The sequence below is a fragment of the Dermacentor albipictus genome, chromosome 7 (genome assembly GCF_038994185.2).
Source record: "Dermacentor albipictus isolate Rhodes 1998 colony chromosome 7, USDA_Dalb.pri_finalv2, whole genome shotgun sequence".
NCBI classification, from domain to species: Eukaryota; Metazoa; Arthropoda; class Arachnida; order Ixodida; family Ixodidae; genus Dermacentor; species Dermacentor albipictus.
In genome coordinates this window covers 11,345,956-11,369,000 of record NC_091827.1, presented here as the reverse complement: position 1 = coordinate 11,369,000, position 23,045 = coordinate 11,345,956, and the positions used below count along the sequence as shown (strand labels likewise).

Genomic DNA, 23,045 nt, shown 5'->3' with positions numbered 1-23,045 from the left:
GGTTCCAGAACGAGTTCGCTCAGTGTCTGCAGTTGTAGATTCACTGTCACCGATCCTGTTTGCACGAGGGCTTGGCGGCTGATTGCAGCTTGTTGCAGTACCACGTTGATCAGCGCGGTAGAACTAACTTCAAGAGGAAGGTCCGTCGCTGGCTCACCGTGCACTTGGTATCGGGTGAACACAACAGACTCTGATGACGCCTGGTCGACGAAAAACGTCACCCGCATCGCTGGTCTTCGAAAACTGTCGACTGCGCCAAAATGTAGCGTTCCTAACTAGAACGGCAACAGAAATGACATCATCTAAGTGAGACGGGTGTCGTCCGCCATTTTATTCCAACTTCTTCCTTCTCACTTCTCTCCTAGCACCTTCCTTCGTCTTCTTTCATGCGTCCAGCGCAGACCGCTTCAATTCTAATAATTCTTTCGTCTTTCAGCAATAGTATGCCTGTGCACTGTCTGGCCTAGTATAGGTTTGCTTTTAAAATCTGCCCAGTGGCGGGATACAAAGCGCGATCTCCCACCGCAATACCCGGATGTTCTACTCATAGGCTAAGGACGCATGTATGTAGCAAACGAGTAACTTCTTCATCTTTTCATTCTTTCCGGACTATTAGCGCCTTAAGATGATCAACGCGCGCGTCATGTCGTACACGAATAATTTTCTTGTAAAAACAAGAGCACGGCCATTTCCTCCATGTTACCCTAAAGGCCGCTAGTGCTTTTAGACGATATGTAACAATGCCCAGCCTTAATGATCAGGCCGTGTTGTAATGCAACAGGCTGTAAGGTTTCTTCGTCGGAGTGCAATGAATCAGTCTTCGCGCCTTCGTCGTGGAGCTACTCTCATTGTAGTCTTCATCGTCGTTATCTTGCCATCGTCTTCATATTCGTGTCACACGCAGAAAACTACCATGCACAATTGCTCGACTTCAAAGAAAATGTTGCGCCCTCTAGTAACGCTTTACGGAACTCCAAGCGACGATTACATAGCAGTGTACCTACAGAGTGCTTAAAAATATTGCTTTTCCTGAGTTTTCGGTTCTTCCGGTGGCACTTACGGCGGCAGTGTTGGTGAATCAAGTGGTAGATCGTGGGTTGCTTCTGGTAAGAGTAACTATTATCTATTTACGAAAACGAGTATTACTTTAATAATAGAATAGATAATGCTTGAAAACTTGAGGTTGCACTCCTAATGAAAATGAAACCTGGCACGCTGAAAGTAACTAAAAGAATTATTTCATAAGTGTACACTCAAACACATTTGATCAATCAGTATTTTTACTGCGAAGGGTGGACAGGTGGATTAGATTGTAGATATTTTCACAGGCGTGGAAAAGAACTGGCAACATTTGTTAGGAGCCGCCGAGTCCTCGCTTTCGCAGTGGTAGGTTGCTCAGAGGCCTCGAGTGAAGCGTGTGCGATTCTTCCTTGTTAACTGGGCTCGTATATTGTTTTGCTTTATCGCCGCCTACTGCATTATGCATCAATATTCATCGTATCGAAGCGCACACAAAGTGGAAATGAAGACCGGAAGAAAACCGACAGGGCAAGCCATTGTAAGGTCTCCGTGTTGCCTTTGGATTATAGAATCAGTACAGCTTAGCTTCTCCATCTGCTTAATAAGGCGAATTTCTTAATCTGCATACACGCATTTTCAATCAATCTCGTTAAAAAGCGACACAGCTGGATGAACACCTCGAGTTCATTATTGCTTAAGAACTGGTGGCTTTGATTTTTCCATTTTAACAAGGTGTAGGCTAACGCTAGTTAAGTGTTATGTATGAACATAAACCTTTATGTGCCTACTTTGTACAATTTCGCAGATTTAAATCGTGCCTAAACACTTTCAAAAGCAAATAGTTTAGCGCCACAGGCACTAAAGGCACGTGTTTCTCTATTCTAATTCTTTGCACCTTCTGAGGCCGCTGGCAACGGCGGAAGAGGCGTTACAGGCGGTGGTGCATCGGGCTTCAATTTCATTAGGAAATCGAAGGTTCCTGATATATGAACGTTGAGATTGTGCTTCGACATTTGAGCGCGTACACTTAATTAGGCATCCCATCAATATTTTTCTTGGCCTGCTTTGGCAATACAGATTAATTTCGTGCATTGTATGAGCTTCATTATGTTATTGTGTGTGAAGTGATTTTAAAGAGAATGGAAGAGATGAGTGCAGCGCCGTAACTGTCCCTCACAGGAGGACACCTCAACAGCAGTGCACGCGGAAAGGGGTGTGGCGAGAAAACGTTATTATTGCGCATGTGGCTTCAACCGATTGGTCGTTTTTTTTTTGTGTGTGTGTGTGAACCAAGCATGAAAAGTTATTCTTTATTTATTTCATTGCTTCGATTTCTCTTCTATTTTAGGCTCGTCTGGCAGTGGTATTGGGTTAGGAGATGGAGCAGCGGGTGGTTCAGGTACGGATATCTTTTATACGATTTTATCCCGATACGAATTATACGGAATGCAACAGAGGCGCGCTCGGGTCGTCGTCGCCACCGCGGCGCAATTGCGGTATCGACGGTGCAAGCTGGGCCTGCGCGTGGAGTGTTACGAAGTCGCCAGAGTCGTCCTAACACTCGGCCTTTGCGTTTGGCTGCGAGAACGACGTTGCCAACTGGACGTTCCGCCGCGCTCCGCTGAATCGACTCAGCAGTGGAGCCGGACCAGCGCAGTTCCTTGCGCTTCGTGCATGAGCGTTATGCGCACGCGCACTAACGTTGCTGCTGAGCAGTTTTGTGCGATCAACGGGCAGTGGACGACAAGAACGCTCCTTGGCTGATAACTTAAAGAGCTCAAATAGGCACACAATAGGCCCCGCACGCTCACCCAAACAAGCAGGCACTATAGTTACGTCCTCCCTTCGTTCAGTTAACGAGGTTTCGATCCTGGTGCCTTTTCCGAAAGTGTGAGCCTATTTCGCGTCACCTGTTGTTAACAGAATATTATATATAAATGATGCCTGTGCACTTTCGAATAAAATATTTTGTTAGGCGCCTTCAAACGAAACCTTAAATTCGCGTATCACGGGTCAAGTGCCACGTTCCTATCTTTCCCCTACTTTGCGTTCTGCCGGCACTAGCTATGGTGGATGAAGTGGTGGAGTGTTGAGTGGTGTAGGTAACCGGACCTCCTATCACATTGCGAAAACTAACGCTGCGTGTGGTAGGAGTGATGGGAGGGTGATTTCAAGTATCACCCATTACACATGTAATAAGAATGAAAAGCTGGTTTCTGGAATGAACCGAAACACTCATTTAGAAACAGTCATCGTAAAACAATCGCGTCAATTTTCCTGGACGTCTTCACTTGGTCTATGTCGCCGAGGAGGAATCAACATAGCGTCTATCCAGCACACATGCCCTTGCTATGTTTCGAAAGCAGTAGGAACGCTGACTTTTCTCTGGCAACTTGTGCATACTTAGACCAGTTCTTGAGGAGAACTTTGCCAGGCCTCTCGGGTCGTACGTCTAAGAAACAGTTCCTGCTGAATTTTTGAAGGATCACCTGGTGTTAACTGATGTGCCGTACCTTGCCTGGTCTCGTAATAAAGTTAAATTCTTACTTTACGGGAGATGCTTAGCGCTGCTCGAATACTCCGAAACGACTATACTATAACATGCGAATAATGTCTGTACACCTTCAACCGAATGACCGAATCCGGCGTTTCCTTCCTTTTTCTTTTCCCCTGTCCTAGGTTCTTCTGGTGGCGCTTATGGTGGTAGTGGTGGTGTAGAAAATGGTGGTGGTGGTGGTGATAAACTTTATTGAAAGGGGGAAGGGTAAAGAGGGACGTGGCTGAGCGTTAGGGCTCAAGTAAGGCCCTGGGCCTGCTTGGCCTTTTCCGCCCAGTCCACCAGTTCCAATTGTCGGTCGACGTCCCCGGAACTGAGCCAGGCTGTCCAGTCAGTCTCGCTGCTGACGGGGGGATGAGAGAACGGGAGCGAGGTGCATTCCCACATTATGTGTGTGAGTGTTCCTGTTTCTGAACAGAGCCTACATTTGTCGCTTTCCCTGCCCCCTGTGATTTTGTTAATGTATTTTGGGTGTGGGTATGTATTTGTCTGAAGTCGCCGAAACGCGACCGCTTGCGTTTTGTCGAGTTGCTTGGCCGGTGGTGGGAGCGCGCGACGCCTCAAACGATACCGATGGGCTATTTCATAATAAGTCTCGCAGGGTTCCTCGTGTGTCTCCTCCTCATTCACACCGTCCGCATCCGCGGACGAGGCTCGGCGCGCGAGATCTCGAGCCAAACTGTGAGCCGACGCGTTGCCGGGCACAGCCGCGTGAGCGGGGGTCCACACGAGGGTTTTCAAGCCGCTTAGGGGGCGTCTAGTGAGGACATGGTACGCCTGTTTGCAAATTCTACCTCGGACGAAATTGCCGATGGCCTGCTTGCTGTCGCTGATGACGGTATTTGCGTCCGCATGCATGGCCATGGCAATCGCGGTTTCCTCCGCTTCCACCACTCGGCCAGCCGTGATTGTTGTATGTTCTAGCAGTCCTCCGTTGTGATCAGCTACCACCGCAGTCATGAGGTCGCCGCGAGGGTGTCTGGCTGCGTCTGTGTAGACCACTCCATCTGTAGACCACTCCATCGCCAAATGGCTTCACTACGGGCCTGCCGACGGCCCTGATGGAACTCGGGGTCCATGTTGCGGGGTAGAGGTGGGGCATAAATATGCCCCCTCACCTTTCGCGGAATCGTAACGTACTCTGTAATTTCGGGGATAGCCTCGAGACTGAGCTTCCGGAGGACTGTGCGGCCAGCCGGGGTTAGCGAGAGACGACGGACTTGGGCTGTGTGGTGAGCGTCCAAGAGCTTCTCTATCGTGTTATGCATGCCTAAGGCCTCTAGCCTTGCGGTGGCCGCGTAGTCCGGAAGGCCCAAGGCTGCCTTTGTGCTTCGTCGGATCATGGTGTTTAATTTGGCTAAATCTGTGACTGCGAGTTTGACATATGGTGTCGAGTACATGGTTCTGCTGGTTATGTATGCCTGCACAAGTCGAAGCAGATCGCCCTCGCCCATGCCGTGGTGCCGATTAGCCACCCGGCGAATGAGCTGTAGTGTGTAGTTGGTCGCCCTCTGGAGTTTCTTTAACATGAGCCCGCAGCGCAGCGTGTTCTGAAAGTCTAGCCCCAATATTTTGATACTGGGGCGCTCCGGGATGGTAAGTTCTCCGACTTTAAGCTCAAGGAAGCGTCGTTCCAGTGTATTTTCAAGTAAGAGGTTTCGTTTTATTATGAATGCAGGCTGTCAGTAATTAAAACATCGTGTATTCTAATATTTCTGTAACGATTGCCTTTGTAAAGAGATACCGATTGCCATTACCTGAACCCCATGAACTAGCAAATGGTAGTTCATAGGGTTCAGGTAATGGCAATCGGTATCTCTTTACAAAGGCAATCGTTACAGAAATATTAGAATACACGATGTTTTAATTACTGACATCCTGCATTCATAATAAAACGAAACCTCTTACTTGAAAATACACTGGAACGACGCTCTCTTTTATATGAACTGAAAGGAAAGCTCTGTCCACTAACCTTCTCCTACCTGACTTCTCCACCCGGGGTCCGCCACAAGATCAGAAACCGCGTGATACCGGAGTGCTCTGTGCGTTTCAACGACTTGAAAAACGTGCGAGAACATTACGAATCTATCGCGTACTTTTAATACGAAGCATTCTTTGAGTTACTTCAGACACTTGACATTCACGTCACTATCAGTAGGTTGGTAGCTCTCGCCAGATTTCGGGACCCGATCTTCTATTAAAACAATCGCACAACTGATCGGTGCATTAAACCTCTTCCTTTATTTAGTTATTGCAATGAAAGTACAAGCAAACTAGTAAGGAACTGAGTTACGATGCAAGTGAACTGCAAAACGCAACGCAACAAAGTAAATTGCAAAGTACAAAACAAGGTGCTAACGCAGCTGAACAAAATAAAAAGGAACAAAGAAGGATAGAAAAAGACGAAACACAACAAAATACGTTTTCGAAATAAGCACTAAATGTGTGTGAGTGCAAGTGAAGAAGAAAATGCAACACATCACAAAATAAACAAATTAAGAACTTAAACAACTAGTTCACGACACTTAGAATGACAGAAAGCTGAGCTAGTTGGTAAGGATTCATTATGCAAAAAGGAGGCGAGGCGTGCAGACAGGACACAACAGTAGAGAAGTGGACAACACGGACGCCGTTCGTGTTGTCCACTTCTCTACTCTTGTGTCCTGTCTGCACGCCTAACCTCCTTTTTGCATAATGAGTTCATGACACGCACCTAGCTAACACTCCCAAGGTTAGTTCTAGTAGTAAAAATATTGATGCCCAAGAAAGTGGATGGGGAAACCGCGCCGCGGTAGCTCAAGTGGTTAGGGCATCGCACGCCTAATGCGAAGACGTGGAATCGTACCCCACCTGCGGCAAGTTGTTTTTGCATCCACTTTCACTGGCATTAATTTGTAATTTCTTTAATTCAATTAGTAAGTACAAGTAATTTCCCCTATGTTGTCCTTGGTGTCTTTGTTGGCTTCTTAAGATATGATTAATAAAAAACGAGCCCCTTGGTAAACCGCCTTTCTTCTCGTTCAGTCCATGACACAGATATCATAAGGTTCATTATTATATTTTGATACAGCAGGAAATGTTATCCAGCACGATGAGGGGGGTAATTCTTTTCTAAATATACGCATTCGATGTTCGTATTATTTGTCGCCGATGACGTCACAATTCAAAATTATTTCGCTTTCGTTTTTATTTCGGTTGTTGTTTTTTCCACTCTAGGTGCTGGTGGTCAGATCGGCGGTGGATTGTCAGGTATGTGATGCTACTGGTGGGAATGCACCAAGAGCCAATTTAAGGGCACGCAAAGGAAATATCTTTCGTTGCTCTAGAATGAGACTTTTCCGGAAATCTATATTTCATTCGCAGAAATTATTTCTTTATTAGCGGCCCATTCTAAGGCCGAACTCTTCCTGGGTTTGGCAACAGTGCAGATACGAAAATGACGTCGTACGGAAGGCACACATCGTAAATTGGCATCGTGCATATGAATTCTTCTGATACAAGTAAACAAGAAACACATTTGTCAGGATGGTTGCAATGTGGGCTTGTTGGTAATGCATCTTCAATAGGTGTACGGTAGTGCGATTAAAAGACGGGACAAAAGAAGACACGCAGGGACACACACAGCGTTGTGTGTGTCCCTTTCTGTCTTCTTTCGTCCCGTCTTTTAATCGCGCTACTGTACACCCCTTGAAGAAACATTTTCAGGTTGTTATCGCGTATTTTGCAACACGGATGTCGTATTCTTGGTTCTATTGGCTGCTAACTATACTCATTTACATTCTTTTAAAGCTTACGACGTAACAGAAAACTGACGATATTTAGTTACGATGATGTTAAGACCACTTTCTAGTCTCGTGAGCGCTTTTTCCCCTGGTAAGCATTTGCTGACGGTATGCCTTTGCTAGAAGTTTGTCAGGCTTAATGTTTCTCTTTAGCGCGCCGATCGGTTAATCCTTGTCTAGCTATTTTGTCTTTCTATGTTTTTGTTTCTGCGACAACCGCTAAGAGCTCGATATTGCATTTGCCTTGTCCGTCCATCCATTCTGCTACGCTGACGATGACGTTCGTCGTCATTGTCGACACACAGTCATGATGACACACAAGTCCGTTGGCGTCCAGCCGCCACGCCGTCCCCAGCATCGCCATTGCCACATACTGAAAATAAAGAAAGGTTCTTGACAGCCGCACCCACGGGGACCATGCCATGAGTCCATGACCATGAGACCATGCCATGAGTCCATGAGTCCATGCCAGTGAAGCCATGTGCATTTGAGACTCGAGCGCGCTAGTGCACTCAGCTGCCGCACAACTGTTCTTTTTTTTTTCTTTATCGCATGGAATTACGAGTAATGTCAGGCAAAAATTATTTACAATAAATTTAGACACACACACACACAGGGCGAACAAGGGCGAGCGTCCAGATGCGAGATCAACTCTGGAACTAGGTCAACGGTTTCAACCACACTAAGCACTTGAGCAGCCTCTTCACGAAAGGGAGACGTTGTCGAGCGAGGTGGCTCGGCATGGCTGTTAATCATGTGGCTTCACCGTAATGAATGGAGTCCTAATACCATAAGCAAATCATATGGCGCATTAGTGATTGTCGTTTTGAAAGAAGGAACTCGATACCGCAAGGTGTGAGAGGAAGTTCTGTTTTGATACTTCGCAAAAATGTCCAAAAAGATAAAATGCGTCACGACAAAGAATAAAGCCTTGTTCTATTGTATCGGGCTGGTCGCAAAGTCCACCCTTTGCATTCCAGGGTACATATACTCCTTTTTCATGACGCCATGTTTTAACTGGCAAAGTGGAAGTGTGCAGCCTCAAGAAGAATGCTTTCTCTGCTTGCGTTATACACATTCTACGCGCGCGGCAAAGCACTACACCTTGACCAAAGAGAGACAAATGCCGCTTTCCATTCATGGGTGCAGGGAAATCTATGTGAACACAGGCTATATTTAGCTAAGTTTTATCAACGCTAAACAAATATTGTAGAGTAAATCAGGCTTTTCAAATTAAATAGTGCAGACAAGTTATTTCAGGAAGCCCCTTGACGGCAATTTTTGAGCAACGTTTGTCATGACAAAAAAGAAAAGGGAGGTGCGAAGCAAGACGTGTTCCATTAAACGCAAGGAGGAATGCACGACGGACATTTTTGTGGTAAAATAATAGCATGACCAATTGTTAACCCCCTGTATTCTCGTTCTGCCTATGACACAGATACCATAAGGTTCATTATTGCATTTTGCTACAGCAGACAATCTTATGCATCTCGATGAGCTGGGTAATTCTTTTCTAAATATTCACATTCCATGTTCGCAGTATTTGTCGCCGATGACATTCCAAATCATAATTGTTGTTTTCGCTCTAGGTGCTGGCGGTCAGCTCGGCGGTGGATTGTCAGGTATGTGACACTACTAATTGGAATTCACCAAGAGCCAATTTAAGGGTATGCAAAGAAAAACTGTTACGTTGCTCTAAATTCCGACTTTTTCAAAACTCTGTATTTCATTAGCAGGAAATATTTCTTTATTAGCGGCCATTTCTAAGGCCGAGCATTTCTTGAGTTGGGCACTAATGCAGCTTCGAAAATGACCTCTTGCGGAAGACACACATCTTAAATTGGCTTCGCGCACATGAATTCTTCTGATACAAGTAGATTACAAAAGCATTTATAAGGTTGTTATACTGTATTTTGGAACACAGATGTCCTACTTTTGGTTATTATCTTTTGGTTTTGGTTATCTAGCTTTTAAATATGTAATAGTTTACACTAGCTATTTCAGTAAGCCCCTTGACGGCAATTCTTGAGCAACGTTTCTCATGCCAAAAAAGACAAGGGAGGCGTGAAGCACGACGTGTTCCATTGAATGCAAGGAGAAATGGATGACGGACATTTTTATGGTAAAATAATCGCATGACCAATTGTCGCACAAGTAAATGCAGAAGACTCAGGCCTCCTTTCTCAAGTTGAAGAAACATGTTGCCCCTTCTCACGACTTCCCTTGATGAATGCCAAATGAAACATGCAATTATTATATGAAATGTCCGAACGTGGATGTGAGACCAGTCAAGACGTGCAGAACATAACGAAGCTTTGAAGCAATAAATACATTGTGTGTCTTAGCTCTCGCCAAAATCGAGAGGCCCTGTGCGTGCAAGGCTGTCACCTTTCGGCGTATAATGGTTATCGCGGATGTCCAATCAGGTCCACTATTACAGAAGTTATTGAGAGGCACACCAAGACATCGCAGTGGAGGCTGATTCCAATGAATACTCGCGACACAGACGGAGTTATAAAGCACACATGCCTAGCCAAAACTTCCTACCTCTATTGAAATTTACACTAGCTCCTGCAGTTCCGCATAAGCCCAGGGTAGTGTTTATTGCCTCAATAATACTGGGCTTATCGACACAAAAGAAGACAATCTCATACGCTTAAGCTAGAATTTTAATTTACTCATATGGGCACCTGCACGTGCTGGGCAATGCGGACAGTCTCTAAGAGTAGTGTTCGTTGTGCTAGTATTTCGGAGAGCAGAGCGAATTGTACTCTAGTGGGCCAGGATTATCTTATGTGCCATCGCATAGGAATTGTTCTTGACATGACGACAGTGTGTCTGCATGCAATGATCCGTTGTAATGTTCGTGAAAACAGCTTCTACGGAACAAAGGAGGAGTACATGACAATGACGATGGTAAACTTCGAACATCGCGCGTACCCACGGTAGAGGATGCGCTGAGAATATATTTATTGCTGAAACGAGAACTTCGAAGGTATCGACAACCCCAATGCAAACAGCGATGACGCAGCGCCAACGCCACATAGCTCATACAGTAGTTCACAGGATTCACAACCGCAAAGTATCCTGTATAGCAACACTGCAAATGCACAGAGAAATTAAATCGCTCTGATTTCGTTGGCGGCACTGCGTTGGTTGACTGGTGACACCAGATTTTAAAAATTGTGTAAGCAGACGACGTTTGTATGTCATCTCGAATGGCATCCTCAAGTCATTTTGCTGCAGTAGGTGACTGGACTTTGTCCTACTGTATAAGGAAAACAAAGAAACTTGTCTGCTTTACACAAAACGTACAAAAATAAGCTTGATATATCGAGATTAGTTTAATTAAATATATTTAAATCGTGAAATGCACAACTGCATCAACAAAAGAATAGCATAAGCTTTTCCCGAACCGCTGTGAACAAAACGCTCCTCAAAGCTGTGCATTGAAACTGAATAGATATAACTACCTCGGACAGACGTAGTCTGAAAGGGGTCAGGCCGGTCGTTGTGTGTAATTTGAATTACAAAATATACATTATTATGCCATACAAAAAGGAAATTGTGTATGTTACGGATCAGTCAGAAGTTATTGATCTATACGTAATCATATTACTGTTCGTAATATATTACAAAACTTTTTTTTTCAATTTGTTACTTGAAATTCATACGGTTTTATTTCAACCCTAGTAATGCCCCCTAGAAAGCGAGTTATAGCCACCGTGTACTTGTCCCGTTCCCCGTAGTAGCTGAACTCCCTTATCTGAGAAAGACGCAGGCAACGAAACCAGTGACCGAGGGGCAAGCAAACTAAATAACAAAAGAAGATTGGGGTCTTCACTATGGAAGAATGTTGCTGCCGCACCAAATAAGTTCAGTGCCTGAAAGAATCGCCTAATTCTGCTTCCTATTTTTGTTGTTTTCCTTATCAATGGGCGCCAACTCGACACTGTTAGCATTCATGCCGTCCACTTTTTCATTCCTCTTCGCTCCTCTAAACTGACCTTAACACAATATTTGTGTACGTTGTTGATAAATTTGAAATATGGTATTCTGAAATGAAGTGGCACGTGAAGTCAGACACTTGGTCCTGTTTATATGGCCCATTCTAATGCGCAGCGCAGAAAACATTGAAAGAAAATGCGGAGAGCACGACACACATCACCTTTCCATTTGCTCGATCGTCGTAAATGTGTGAATTGTGTCTTCGAGCGCTATAATTCTTTAAGAACCAAAAACATACAGATCCCACGCGCTCTGGGCAATAGTTTATGCGAAGCTGGCATTGGTACTGTCCAAGAACGCTTCTTATTTATTGACCATTTGCAATTGCAAAACAGACGACCAAGCTTGACAGATTTCTACCGCGATGCATCTTCCTCAACATGAACTTCTGGTGATCATTCATGCGCAGCCCACGCCTGACAACGATGGAATAACGATGATGGTATGGCAACGATGGCATGACGTCAATTGCCTACCTGCGTGCTCTGGAATCACGGCGCTGTAACGATCAAGACACCTCGAAATGATTGTATGACGGCAACGCAATGATGCAGATAGAATGGCGACGAAGGCACGCTAACACTAATCACACGACAAAAACACCCAGCTCAATATCGAAATCTATATGACTCTAGGCTTGCTTGAGTTAGCGAGGTAGCAGCAGCAGCGAATGACGCGAGCACAGCCTTGTTGCCTGTTGCTGTTAGGTGCCTGCATTAAGAGCACGAAGGTGATGTGTGATGTTTGTCGGCGGGAAGAATGCGACAGAGATGTGTACGCACACGGCAGCATGGCATATATCTAAACACATTCGAGGCTTTATACTATTCGCGTCACAGCTGCCCAGCCACTGTGGGGGATTCGACGAGAATAGGAGCACGCCCAGCGCGCATACCCAGCGACCTAACTTGTCAACTAGGCGACCTTGGCCAGCGCTGTATGTGGAGCTTGTTGGCACTGCGTCTACTACCGGACAGTCTTGCAAGACAGCAGATAGCAGACAGCAGCCTTTACTCGAAAATTCGGGGGTGAAACATCGCTTATAAGGATTCGCCAACTTCTGCTTAGTTAATTAGGTCTATCAAGCAAGCAGGTACACATTACAGTTACAACCGAGCTGGCATACATGCCTCATGTAATGACTACCTTATGCCCTCACCATATGATGTAATCCCCTCGCCCACGCTTTGTATCTGTGCTGCACAGTGTCGAAATTCCCCCGTTCTGTCATAAGTTCTACGCTCAGGTGCCGACCACACTGACTCTTCATTGCCCAACAAGTTTACCAGCACAAATTCACTACACATATTCCCCAAAGCAACTTGCATTGTGTTTCTTCTTTTGTTCCCGTGCAGGGTCTACTAACATCACCCAACTTCCAGGCAGCAGTGGACAGCGGCCAATTTTGCCGGGTATTTCAGGTGAGCGCGGCTGCCAGGCATCCTTGTTCTAACTGAACCGGTTGGTCTAGGCTATATGTGATCAATTGTTGCTCTCTCAACAGATCATTTAGTCAAGAGGGTGATTGCAAATATATGTTTCAAGAATGCCTCAGAGAAGTCGTGCAACCACACGACTGGCTCCAGTTTTGACCAACAAAGAAAGAGACTTGCGGATGCTTATATATATATATATATAATTTATCGTTCCTTTGTTGCATTTATTAAGCACAAGTAATTTCCCCTATGTTGTCCTTGATGTCAATGTCTGTTGGCTTCTTATGATATGACTATATATATATATATATATATATATATATATATATATATATATATATATATATATATATATATATATATATATATATATATATATATTGACACGTGTACTTATTTTTACCGGGCAACCACGTTTCGCCGCTTAACAACTGTAATCGCAGAGCGAGGGACGCGCCTGCATGTATCCGACGTTTCTGGAAAGTTATCGACGCTTCTATCCGCGTGTCTGTTGTCGCCGAACCTTGTGTTATCAGATTTCATCGCGTGACACGAATTGTGTAGAACTTTGTGGAAGACACGCGGGTCCCATCAGTTAATCTGGAACATTCGACGACTGATCTATAAAAGCCGACGCGCTTGACCCGCTGATCAGATTTTCGACGATCGCCGACTGTGTTCGCCGCTATCGTTGTGCTTTAAGTGTATCCTGTTTTGTGGGCACAGGTTCGCCCAATAAAAGCTAGTTTTGTCTTTCACAGTACTGCTACTGTGTTCTTTCTTCACCGTCACTACCACGTGACATCTGGTGGAGGTGCTAGTGCGTTCATGTACCGAACGCCCCCGCAAAGCCGCGATCCAAGCCCGAAGCCCGAGGACAAAACCGACACCGCAGAAGACCAGCGTGCTAGCCGCAGACTGCAAGGACTGCCCCCAGAGCACGGACTTCTACCTGAGGCGACAAAGAAGATCGTGGTCAAGACAACCTCAATGGCTGCCCCAGCGTCCCCCGTTATCTTACAACAACCCCGGGACCCACCGACCTTCCATGGAGCAGCGACTGAAGACCCGGAATCCTGGCTGGAGACCTACGAGCGAATCGCGACATTCAACAACTGGGACTCCGACGACAAGCTGCGGCATGTCTACTTCGCCTTAGAAGACGCCGCCAGAACGTGGTTTGAGAACCGGGAGTCGACCTTAACGACATGGGACCTCTTTCGTAGCGGCTTCCTGCGCACCTTTACGAGCGTCGTGCGCAAGGAAAGGGCCGAAGCCATGCTGGACGCCCGAGTGCAGCTACCGAACGAGAACGTTGCTATCTTCACGGAAGAAATGAAACGTCTCTTCCGCCACGCCGACCCGGATATGCCCGAAGAGAAGAAAGTCCGCCTTCTCATGCGTGGTGTGAAGGAAGAACTTTTCGGCGCAATGGTACGAAGCCCACCGAAGACCGTAGAAGAGTTCCTTCGCGAGGCAACCAGCATTGAGAAGACACTCGAAATGCGGAACCGGCAATTCAACCGCCGTACGAGCTCTACCCACTACGCAGGAATTCAATCACTGGCCGGAGACGATCTGCGCGAGACCATCAGGGCCATTGTGCGCGAAGAACTGCGCAAGGTCTTGCCTTCGTCGCAGCCTCAAGTGGCCTCGATCGCCGACATCGCGAAAGAAGAGGTGCACCGATCTCTTGAAGTTCCTGAGGTGGAACCAGAATCACCGCAGCCGGAGGCAATGACCTACGCCGCCGCCGTCGCCCGCCGTCAAGGCCCCCCTGCGCGACCGCGCCAGGGTCCTGCAACGCCGCAATTCCGTCGTCCGCCGCCGCCGCCACAGCCAGCACGCCAATACGTCGCCCAGCGCACCTACGCGAGGAAGACGGACATTTGGCGAGCCCCCGACCACCGCCCGCTCTGCTATCACTGCGGAGAAGCCGGCCATGTGTACCGCCGATGCCCATACCGCGACCTGGGACTGAGAGGGTTCGCCGTCAACGCGCCGCGTCCACAGCTTGGCGAGCGCCCACGTGAAATCGCCGATTACCTAGCCGCCACTCAGCGGAAATCTCGACGACCATCCCGTTCATCGTCACCAGGCCGCTACCTGTCACCGCAGCGCCGACCGTACACTGGTCCAGCTCGGGGCCGCTCTGCGAGCCCATATCCGGAAAACTAAAAGCAGCAACCGATGGAGGTGCAGTTGCTGTTCGTCGAACTGACGAAGATCCTCCGCCGCCGACGAAGTCGATGAAGAAACCATCTCGACGACCTAATGACGACACGCCGCCGTCCCGACGAAATCAGCAAGCCAAGACTACACCGACGAAAGACGACTTGACGACGCGACGTTCCAGTTTCAGTTCAACACGACGCAGCCGTGATCCGACGCCAAGACCTAACTGCAACGCCAGACAAAGAACCACCGACCTCGACGTGCTTCTCGACGGCCACGCAGTTACCGCCTTAGTGGACACCGGTGCTGATTACTCCGTCATGAGTGGACACATCGCCGCCCAGTTGAAGAAGGTTAAGACTGCATGGGAAGGCCCTCAAATTCGCACCGCTGGAGGACATCTGATTACGCCGACTGGAATCTGCACGGCAAGGATAACCATTCATGACCGGACTTACCCTTCCACCTTCGTTATCCTCCAACAGTGTTCTCGAGACGTCATTCTCGGTATGGACTTCCTGAACCAACACGGCGCAGTCATCGACCCGAAGTCGAAGTCAATAACGCTGTCGGAAGATAAAGCGATACCGCCGGAGAGCCCTCGTAGTCACCACGCCTTGAGTGTGCTCGAAGACCAAGTGAGCATCCCGCCCCGCTCCAGCATTGTTATTTCGGTCGGCACCGAAATACCCGCTGACGTAGAAGGTGTCATCGAAGGCGACCAACGCCTCCTGCTAGACCGTGAAATTTGCGTCGCAAGAGGGATCGCTCGACTGCATGGAGGGAAAACTGAAGTGTTGCTGACAAACTTCAGCCCGGAGTTCAAGCACATCAACAAGGGCACGACGATCGCGTACATCGAGGAAATTGTGGAAACCAGTAATGAGTTTGTCCTCTCGGATTCCGCCACATCTACCCCGACGACCACGGTTCCCGAACCAGACTACGACATTAATCCAAGTCTCCCAGTGATTAAGCAACAGCAGCTCAGAAGTCTGCTCCGACGATACAAAGACTGCTTTTCGACGACATCGAGGATTCGACAAACACCAGTCGCCAAGCATCGCATAATCACCGAGGAGTACGCTCGACCACTCCGCCAAAGCCCTTACCGAGTTTCGCCGCGAGAACGCGAAGCTATAAGAGAACAAGTCGACGAAATGCTGCGCGACGACATCATCCAGCCGTCGAAAAGCCCGTGCGCATCCCCTGTTGTCCTGGTGAAGAAAAAGGACGGAACCCTACGTTTCTGCGTCGATTATCGTCGTCTGAACAAGATCACGAAGAAGGACGTATACCCCCTTCCACGGATAGACGACGCATTGGATCGGCTTTGCAACGCTAAGTACTTCTCCTCGATGGACCTCAAGTCTGGCTATTGGCAAATAGAAGTCGACGAGAGAGATCGCGAAAAGACCGCCTTCATCACGCCAGACGGCCTCTACGAGTTCAAGGTCATGCCATTTGGACTGTGCTCGGCGCCTGCAACGTTCCAGCGCGTGATGGACACGGTTTTAGCGGGATTGAAATGGCAGACCTGTCTCGTTTACTTGGATGACGTCGTTGTATTCGCCGGAAATTTCGACGATCACCTTAGGCGGCTTGCCACAGTACTAGAGGCCATCAAGTCATCAGGGCTCACTCTGAAGCCAGAAAAATGCCGCTTCGCTTACGACGAGCTTCTGTTCCTAGGCCACGTCATCAGTAAATCCGGAGTACGCCCCGACCCGCAGAAAACAGCTGCAATCGCAAAGTTCCCACAGCCCACCGACAAGAAGGCAGTGCGTAGATTCCTTGGCATGTGTGCCTACTACAGGCGCTTTGTCAAGGACTTTTCACGCATCGCCGAGCCGTTGACACGTCTAACTAAATGTGATGTTGAGTTCAAGTGGGAAACGCCGCAGGCCGACGCATTTGAAGAACTCAAACGACGCATGCAGTCGCCGCCGGTACTTGCGCACTTCGACGAGTACGCCGATACAGAAATCCATACTGACGCCAGTAGCCTAGGCCTCGGTGCCGTTCTAGTCCAGAGGAAAAACGGAGTCGAACAGGTGATATCTTACGCTAGCAGGTCGCTGTCAAAAGCGGAAGGCAACTATTCTACGACCGAAAAGGAATGCCTCGCCATCGTTTGGGCTACAGCTAAATTTCGCCCTTATCTTTATGGCAGGCCATTCAAAGTCGTCAGTGACCATCACGCTTTGTGTTGGCTAGCTAGTATAAAGGATCCTTCAGGACGACTGGCGCGGTGGAACCTCAGACTACAAGAATACGACATCACTGTAACCTACAAGTCCGGACGAAAACACTCCGATGCCGATTGCCTATCACGTGCCCCCATTGACCCGCCGCCGCAAGATGACGAAGGTGACGACGCCTTCCTTGGCATGATAAGCGCAGAAGACTTCGCTGAGCAGCAACGGGCAGACCCGGAGCTAAAAGGCCTGGTGGGATATTTGGAAGGGCACACCGACGTTGTCCCCAGGGCATTTAAGCGCGGACTATCTTCCTTCACGCTTCAAAACAATCTCCTCGTGAAGAAGAACTTTTCACCAGTCCGCGCCAACTACCTTCTTGTTGTCCCGTCAGGACTTCGTCCAGAAGTATTGCACGCCCTACATGACGATCCGATCGCTGGACACCTCGGTTTTTCCCGGACACTCTCGAGGATACAACAAAAGTATTATTGGCCGCGCCTGACCGCCGACGTCGCCCATTATGTCAGAACATGCCGAGACTGTCAGCGACGTAAGACACCGCCGACAAGGCCAGCCGGATTACTACAGCCAATCGAGCCTCCTTGCCGACCATTCCAGCAGATCGGTATGGACTTGCTGGGACCCTTTCCGACGTCAACAACCGGAAATAAGTGGATCGTCGTGGCGACAGACTACCTCACCCGCTTCGCTGAAACTAAAGCACTGCCGAAAGGTAGCGCAGCCGAAGTGGCGAAATTTTTTGTCGAAAACATCCTGCTTTGACATGGCGCCCCAGAAGTCCTCATCACCGACAGAGGAACGGCCTTTACAGCGGAGCTCACCCAAGCCATTCTGAAATACAGTCAGACAAGGCACAGGAGGACCACGGCCTACCACCCGCAGACGAATGGCCTTACGGAGCGGCTGAATAAGACCCTCGCCGACATGCTAGTGATGTACGTCGACGTCGAACACAAGACCTGGGATGTCGTCCTGCCGTACGTAACATTCGCTTACAACACGGCGGTGCAAGAAACAACACAGATCACGCCGTTTAAGCTGGTTTACGGCAGGAACCCGACGACGACGCTCGACGCCATGCTGCCCCACGTCACTGACGAAGAGAATGTTGACGTCGCTAGCTATCTCCAGCACGCCGAAGAAGCCCGACAGCTCGCCCGCCTACGGATCAAGAACCAACAGAGGACCGACAGCCGACACTACAACCTCCGACGACGCTTTGTTGAGTACCAGCCCGGCGACCGTGTTTGGGTTTGGACACCGATACGCCGACGAGGACTCAGTGAGAAACTACTCCGACGCTATTTCGGACCCTACAAGGTCATCCGACGTATTGGCGCTCTGGACTATGAGGTCGTGCCAGACGGCATTTCGCATTCACAGCGGCGCCGCGCACGATCTGAAGTGGTCCACGTGGTGCGCCTTAAACCCTTTTACGGACGCTGACGAAATTCCTTATTTTTTATGGTTGTTTTCTTTGCTACGGATGTTTTTATTTCGCTTGTATGTAGCATCGGGTCGATGCTTTTTAAGAGGGGGGTATTGACACGTGTACTTATTTTTACCGGGCAACCACGTTTCGCCGCTTAACAACTGTAATCGCAGAGCGAGGGACGCGCCTGCATGTATCCGACGTTTCTGGAAAGTTATCGACGCTTCTATCCGCGTGTCTGTTGTCGCCGAACCTTGTGTTATCAGATTTCATCGCGTGACACGAATTGTGTAGAACTTTGTGGAAGACACGTGGGTCCCATCAGTTAATCTGGAACATTCGACGACTGATCTATAAAAGCCGACGCGCTTGACCCGCTGATCAGATTTTCGACGATCGCCGACTGTGTTCGCCGCTATCGTTGTGCTTTAAGTGTATCCTGTTTTGTGGGCACAGGTTCGCCCAATAAAAGCTAGTTTTGTCTTTCACAGTACTGCTACTGTGTTCTTTCTTCACCGTCACTACCACGTGACAATATATATATATATATATATATATATATATATATATATATATATATATATATATATATATATATATATATATATATATATATATATATATATGCTCTACATGCTATAATGCTATATATATATATAGTCATATCATAAGAAGCCAACAGACATTGACAGCAAGGACAACATAGGGGAAATTACTTGTGCTTAATAAATGCAACAAAGGAACGATAAATGAAGGGAACTCAAACTGGATGAAAAAAATTGGAGGACGCTTAAGCTTCGCCTTCAAGAGTGGGACGCGACAGCGTTCCCGTCGACCCGCCAAGGGGTATAAGACAATGCGCTACGGCACAGCAATCACTTACGATGCGCCCCGCATCGGACTTAGCGCCCACCTATCACGCGGTGAACGTCGAGCAACGCAGCGTTCGGCGCGACAACGAAACGTGCGCCTGAGCGAACGAAACGAACCAAAGAACTCGGTGTCTCGGAGGGGAAACGATCTACGCCAGCCAAACGTCGTGATCGGCACGGGCAGAGAGATAGATAGTAATCTAAACCGGAAGCACGGCGAAGCGTCGTCAGGGGAGAGGGAGTCCCGCGACGCGCCTGGCAGCGGTCCCAATGCGCGCGCGGCGCGCCTCCTGTCGGGGCAGCGCCGTACATTGAGAGGAGGGGGTCTTCTGTGTTTGCCGCAAGATGGCTCTGCGTGTGCGGAAAGCGCAAAAGAAATGCGGCGGAAACGCACTTCGCAACTCGTGTAATTGTAACTTCTGTACGTTACATGTTCATAATTACCGATATACACCGCAGTATAACTTTCCACGGCTGGTTTCGAAGGCAACACCGCATTCACTAGAGGCGCGTTTGCACCGCTTGGAAGCATCGAACTCGTGGCTGAGTGGTAGCGTCTCTGTCTCACACTCCGGAGACCCGGGTTCGATTCCCACCGGGCCAATCTTGGAAGTTGCTTTTTATTTATGAAGCGCCTGCCGTGATTTATCGCTCACGGTCAACGCCGCCGACGCCGACACCCGACGCCGACGACACCGGCTTTTCTGCGACACGAGCTCCTTAACGCTATCGCGTTAAAAACAACTTGCCGCAGGCGGGGAACGATCCCACAACCTCCGCATTACGCGTACGATGCTTCACCAATTGACCAGGGAGAGTTAGCCAGCGCCGTCACTCAAACCTTGGCGGCGGATGTGGAACATCCTTTCTACCGCAGGCGTCACGAGAACGTGGTCTTTTTCGGGTTAAGGGCGACCGGTCAATAAACCCACACATGCTACCCGAAGGCATAAATGTTGCCAGATTCGATATCGTCGTTATGTATTAAACGAGAAGGGAGTTAACCGAGGCGCCCGATTTTTATTAGTCGTATCATAACAAGCCAACAAACACTGTCACCAAAGATAACATAGGGGAAAGTACTTGTGCTTAATAAATGAAATAAAGAAACGATAAGGTAATGGAAACCAAACTGGATGAGAAGAAAAGCTTGCCACAGGTGGGGAGCGATGGTGGAGAACGGTGGAGATTGTAATACGAAGGTTGTGGGATCCCAGGACGAAGGCCTCTCCCTGCCATCTGCAATCACCCGTGTCTTGTGTCAACCGATTCCAACTAGCGCCGGCGAAGTTCTTAATTTCATCAACCCACCTAGTCTTCTGCCGTCTTCGACTGCGCTTCTCTTCTCTCGGCACCTCTTCTGAAAACCTAATGTTCCACCGGTTCTGTAAGCTACGCATTACATGACCTGCCCAGCTCCATTACTTTCTCTTAATGTCAATTAGAATGTCGGCTATCTCCGCTTGCTCTCTGATCCACACCACTCTCTTCCTGTCTCTTAGCCTTACGCCTAGCATTCTTCGTTCTATCGCTTTTTGCGCGATCCTTAACTCGTTTTCAAGCTTCTTTGTCAGTCTCCACGTTTCTGCCCCATATATTAGCACCGGTAGAATGCACTGACTGTACACCTTTCTTTTCAATTATTATGGTAAAGTTTCAGTAAGGATCTGATAATGTCCCGAATGCGCTCCAACTCCCTTTTATTCTTCTGTAAATTTCCTTCTCATGATCAGAGTCCCCTGTGAACAATTGACCTAGGTCAACGTATTCCTTCACAGACCCTAGAGCCTGACTGCCAATCCTGAACTCTTGTTCCCTTGCCCAGCTATTCAATATTATCTTTGTTTTCTGCACATTAATCTTCAACCCCACTCTTATACTCTCTCTGTTGAGCTCCTCAATCATTTGTTGTGACTCGTCCCCAGAGTTGCTGAACAGGAGAATGTCACCGGCAAATCTAAGGTTGCGGAGATATTCGTCATCGATCCTTACTCCTAAGCCTTAGCAGTTTAATAGCTTGAATACTTTTCGAAGCATGTGGTGAATAGCATTGGAGAGATTGTGTCTTCCTGTCTGACCCCTTTCTTTATAGGTACCTTCCTACTTCTGAAGAATTAAGGTAGCTGTGGAGTCTCTGTAGATACTTTTCAAGATATTTACGTAAGCGTGCTCTACTCCTTGCTTTCGTAATGCTCTACGACTGCTGGCATCTCGATGACAGCATCTCGATGACAGGAAAGTATCCATCGCAGATATTTCATGAAAGGAAACGCAAGGAAGGCAGATGACGATTGTCGTTGTGGGATAGGATAAGCCCCAAAGGGTGCAATTATTTTTAAGAGTGTAACTATGTATAATATTCGCTTCACATTTCTTCAGGATCTGGCGGCCACCCGAAGTGCCCACGACACGAGGCGTTCGGGAGTAGGTCCAGCAACTGCGGCGAATGCAACTGCGACGTCTACGCTAAATCAAAACGCTTCGATGGGACTCCAAAAGCTTGCCTTGCCGACTTGCGCGCCAAGTGTTGGTGCAAGAGGTTTTTCTGTCGCAATATTGACGGCAGATGTGTTCGCAGAAAGCAGTGCAACACCGTGACTGGGCAACAAATTCAGATTCAATGAGCTTGTATTAAAATACACTCAAGCAGCCTACGCAAAAACTGTGCCTTTCATTTGCTTCATTTATTAGACCATATCGGTCAACGCTCCAGCATATCCAATCTGTATTTTTTTTTCGTGTGCGTGTTTTCTGGAGAAGGCGCAGGCCTATGGCACTGAGTGATTTAAGTTTCGCACTGGTGTCATTGTCAACCCATGGTACGATGCCCTACAACCTTGGGCTCTGTTTTGTTACCACAACACACGCTGCTCCCGTGCTTCCTTCCCCGTCGAGCACACCGACCGCTCAATACAGCGCGTCCTCGTTAACACGATTTAGCAAACATTTACGTTACTAAACCAATTTTGTGCAACCACACTGGCTTGTCGGGATATTTAGCTGTAAATGAGCGCGGTTTGAGCTTGGAAACTACAGAATGGATACAGACCAGGCAGACACTTAGAGAATATTTTTGCACTTGCACACTGCATATAGATTTAAATAGCTTAGAATATACCTTTATGGATATCATTTCTAGATATTAAGGGCCCTTAGGACAACGTAGACAGGAAATTCCTGGGGGATGTTTTCAAGCCCAAGGGTATAAATGACAATTTCATGGAGCTGATGAGGGATATCTATAAGGACAATTAAGTAAAGTTGTATAGAAAGGCCGAAATTGTAACGAAGTGGTGGAAATTCACGAAGGACTGAAGCAAAGATGCCATCTCTCTCCATTGTTCTTCACGCTTTATGTAAAGGACATAGAAAGACCGTTGGAAAACAGTGAATTGGGGTTTGGTTTATCCTACATGCGTAATTGACAAATGTTGCAACAGAATGTCCCCGGACTGATGTATGCGGACGACATAGTGCTACTAGCGGACAATGTAAGAGATCTAGAGATATTTGCGAATATCTGTAGCAACGCAGCAACAAA

General features: G+C 47.8%; 1 protein-coding gene across 50 annotated transcripts in view; it reads left to right on the top strand.

The window, feature by feature from the left end:
* Positions 1-22,166, top strand: part of LOC135904396 (uncharacterized) — a 76,559-nt gene extending 54,393 nt beyond the window's left edge. For 49 of the 50 annotated variants that reach the window (XM_070521603.1, XM_070521604.1, XM_065435176.1 and 46 more), the window contains 5 exons: positions 2,369-2,419; positions 6,794-6,826; positions 8,949-8,981; positions 12,723-12,788; positions 21,884-22,166. In XM_070521603.1, the coding sequence (XP_070377704.1) occupies positions 2,369-2,419; positions 6,794-6,826; positions 8,949-8,981; positions 12,723-12,788; positions 21,884-22,128 (428 nt within the window). In that variant the 3' untranslated portion in view covers positions 22,129-22,166. The remainder of the gene's footprint in view (positions 1-2,368; positions 2,420-6,793; positions 6,827-8,948; positions 8,982-12,722; positions 12,789-21,883) is intronic. The other variant, XM_070521601.1, reaches the window with a different exon arrangement.
* Positions 22,167-23,045: the final 879 nt, after the last annotated feature.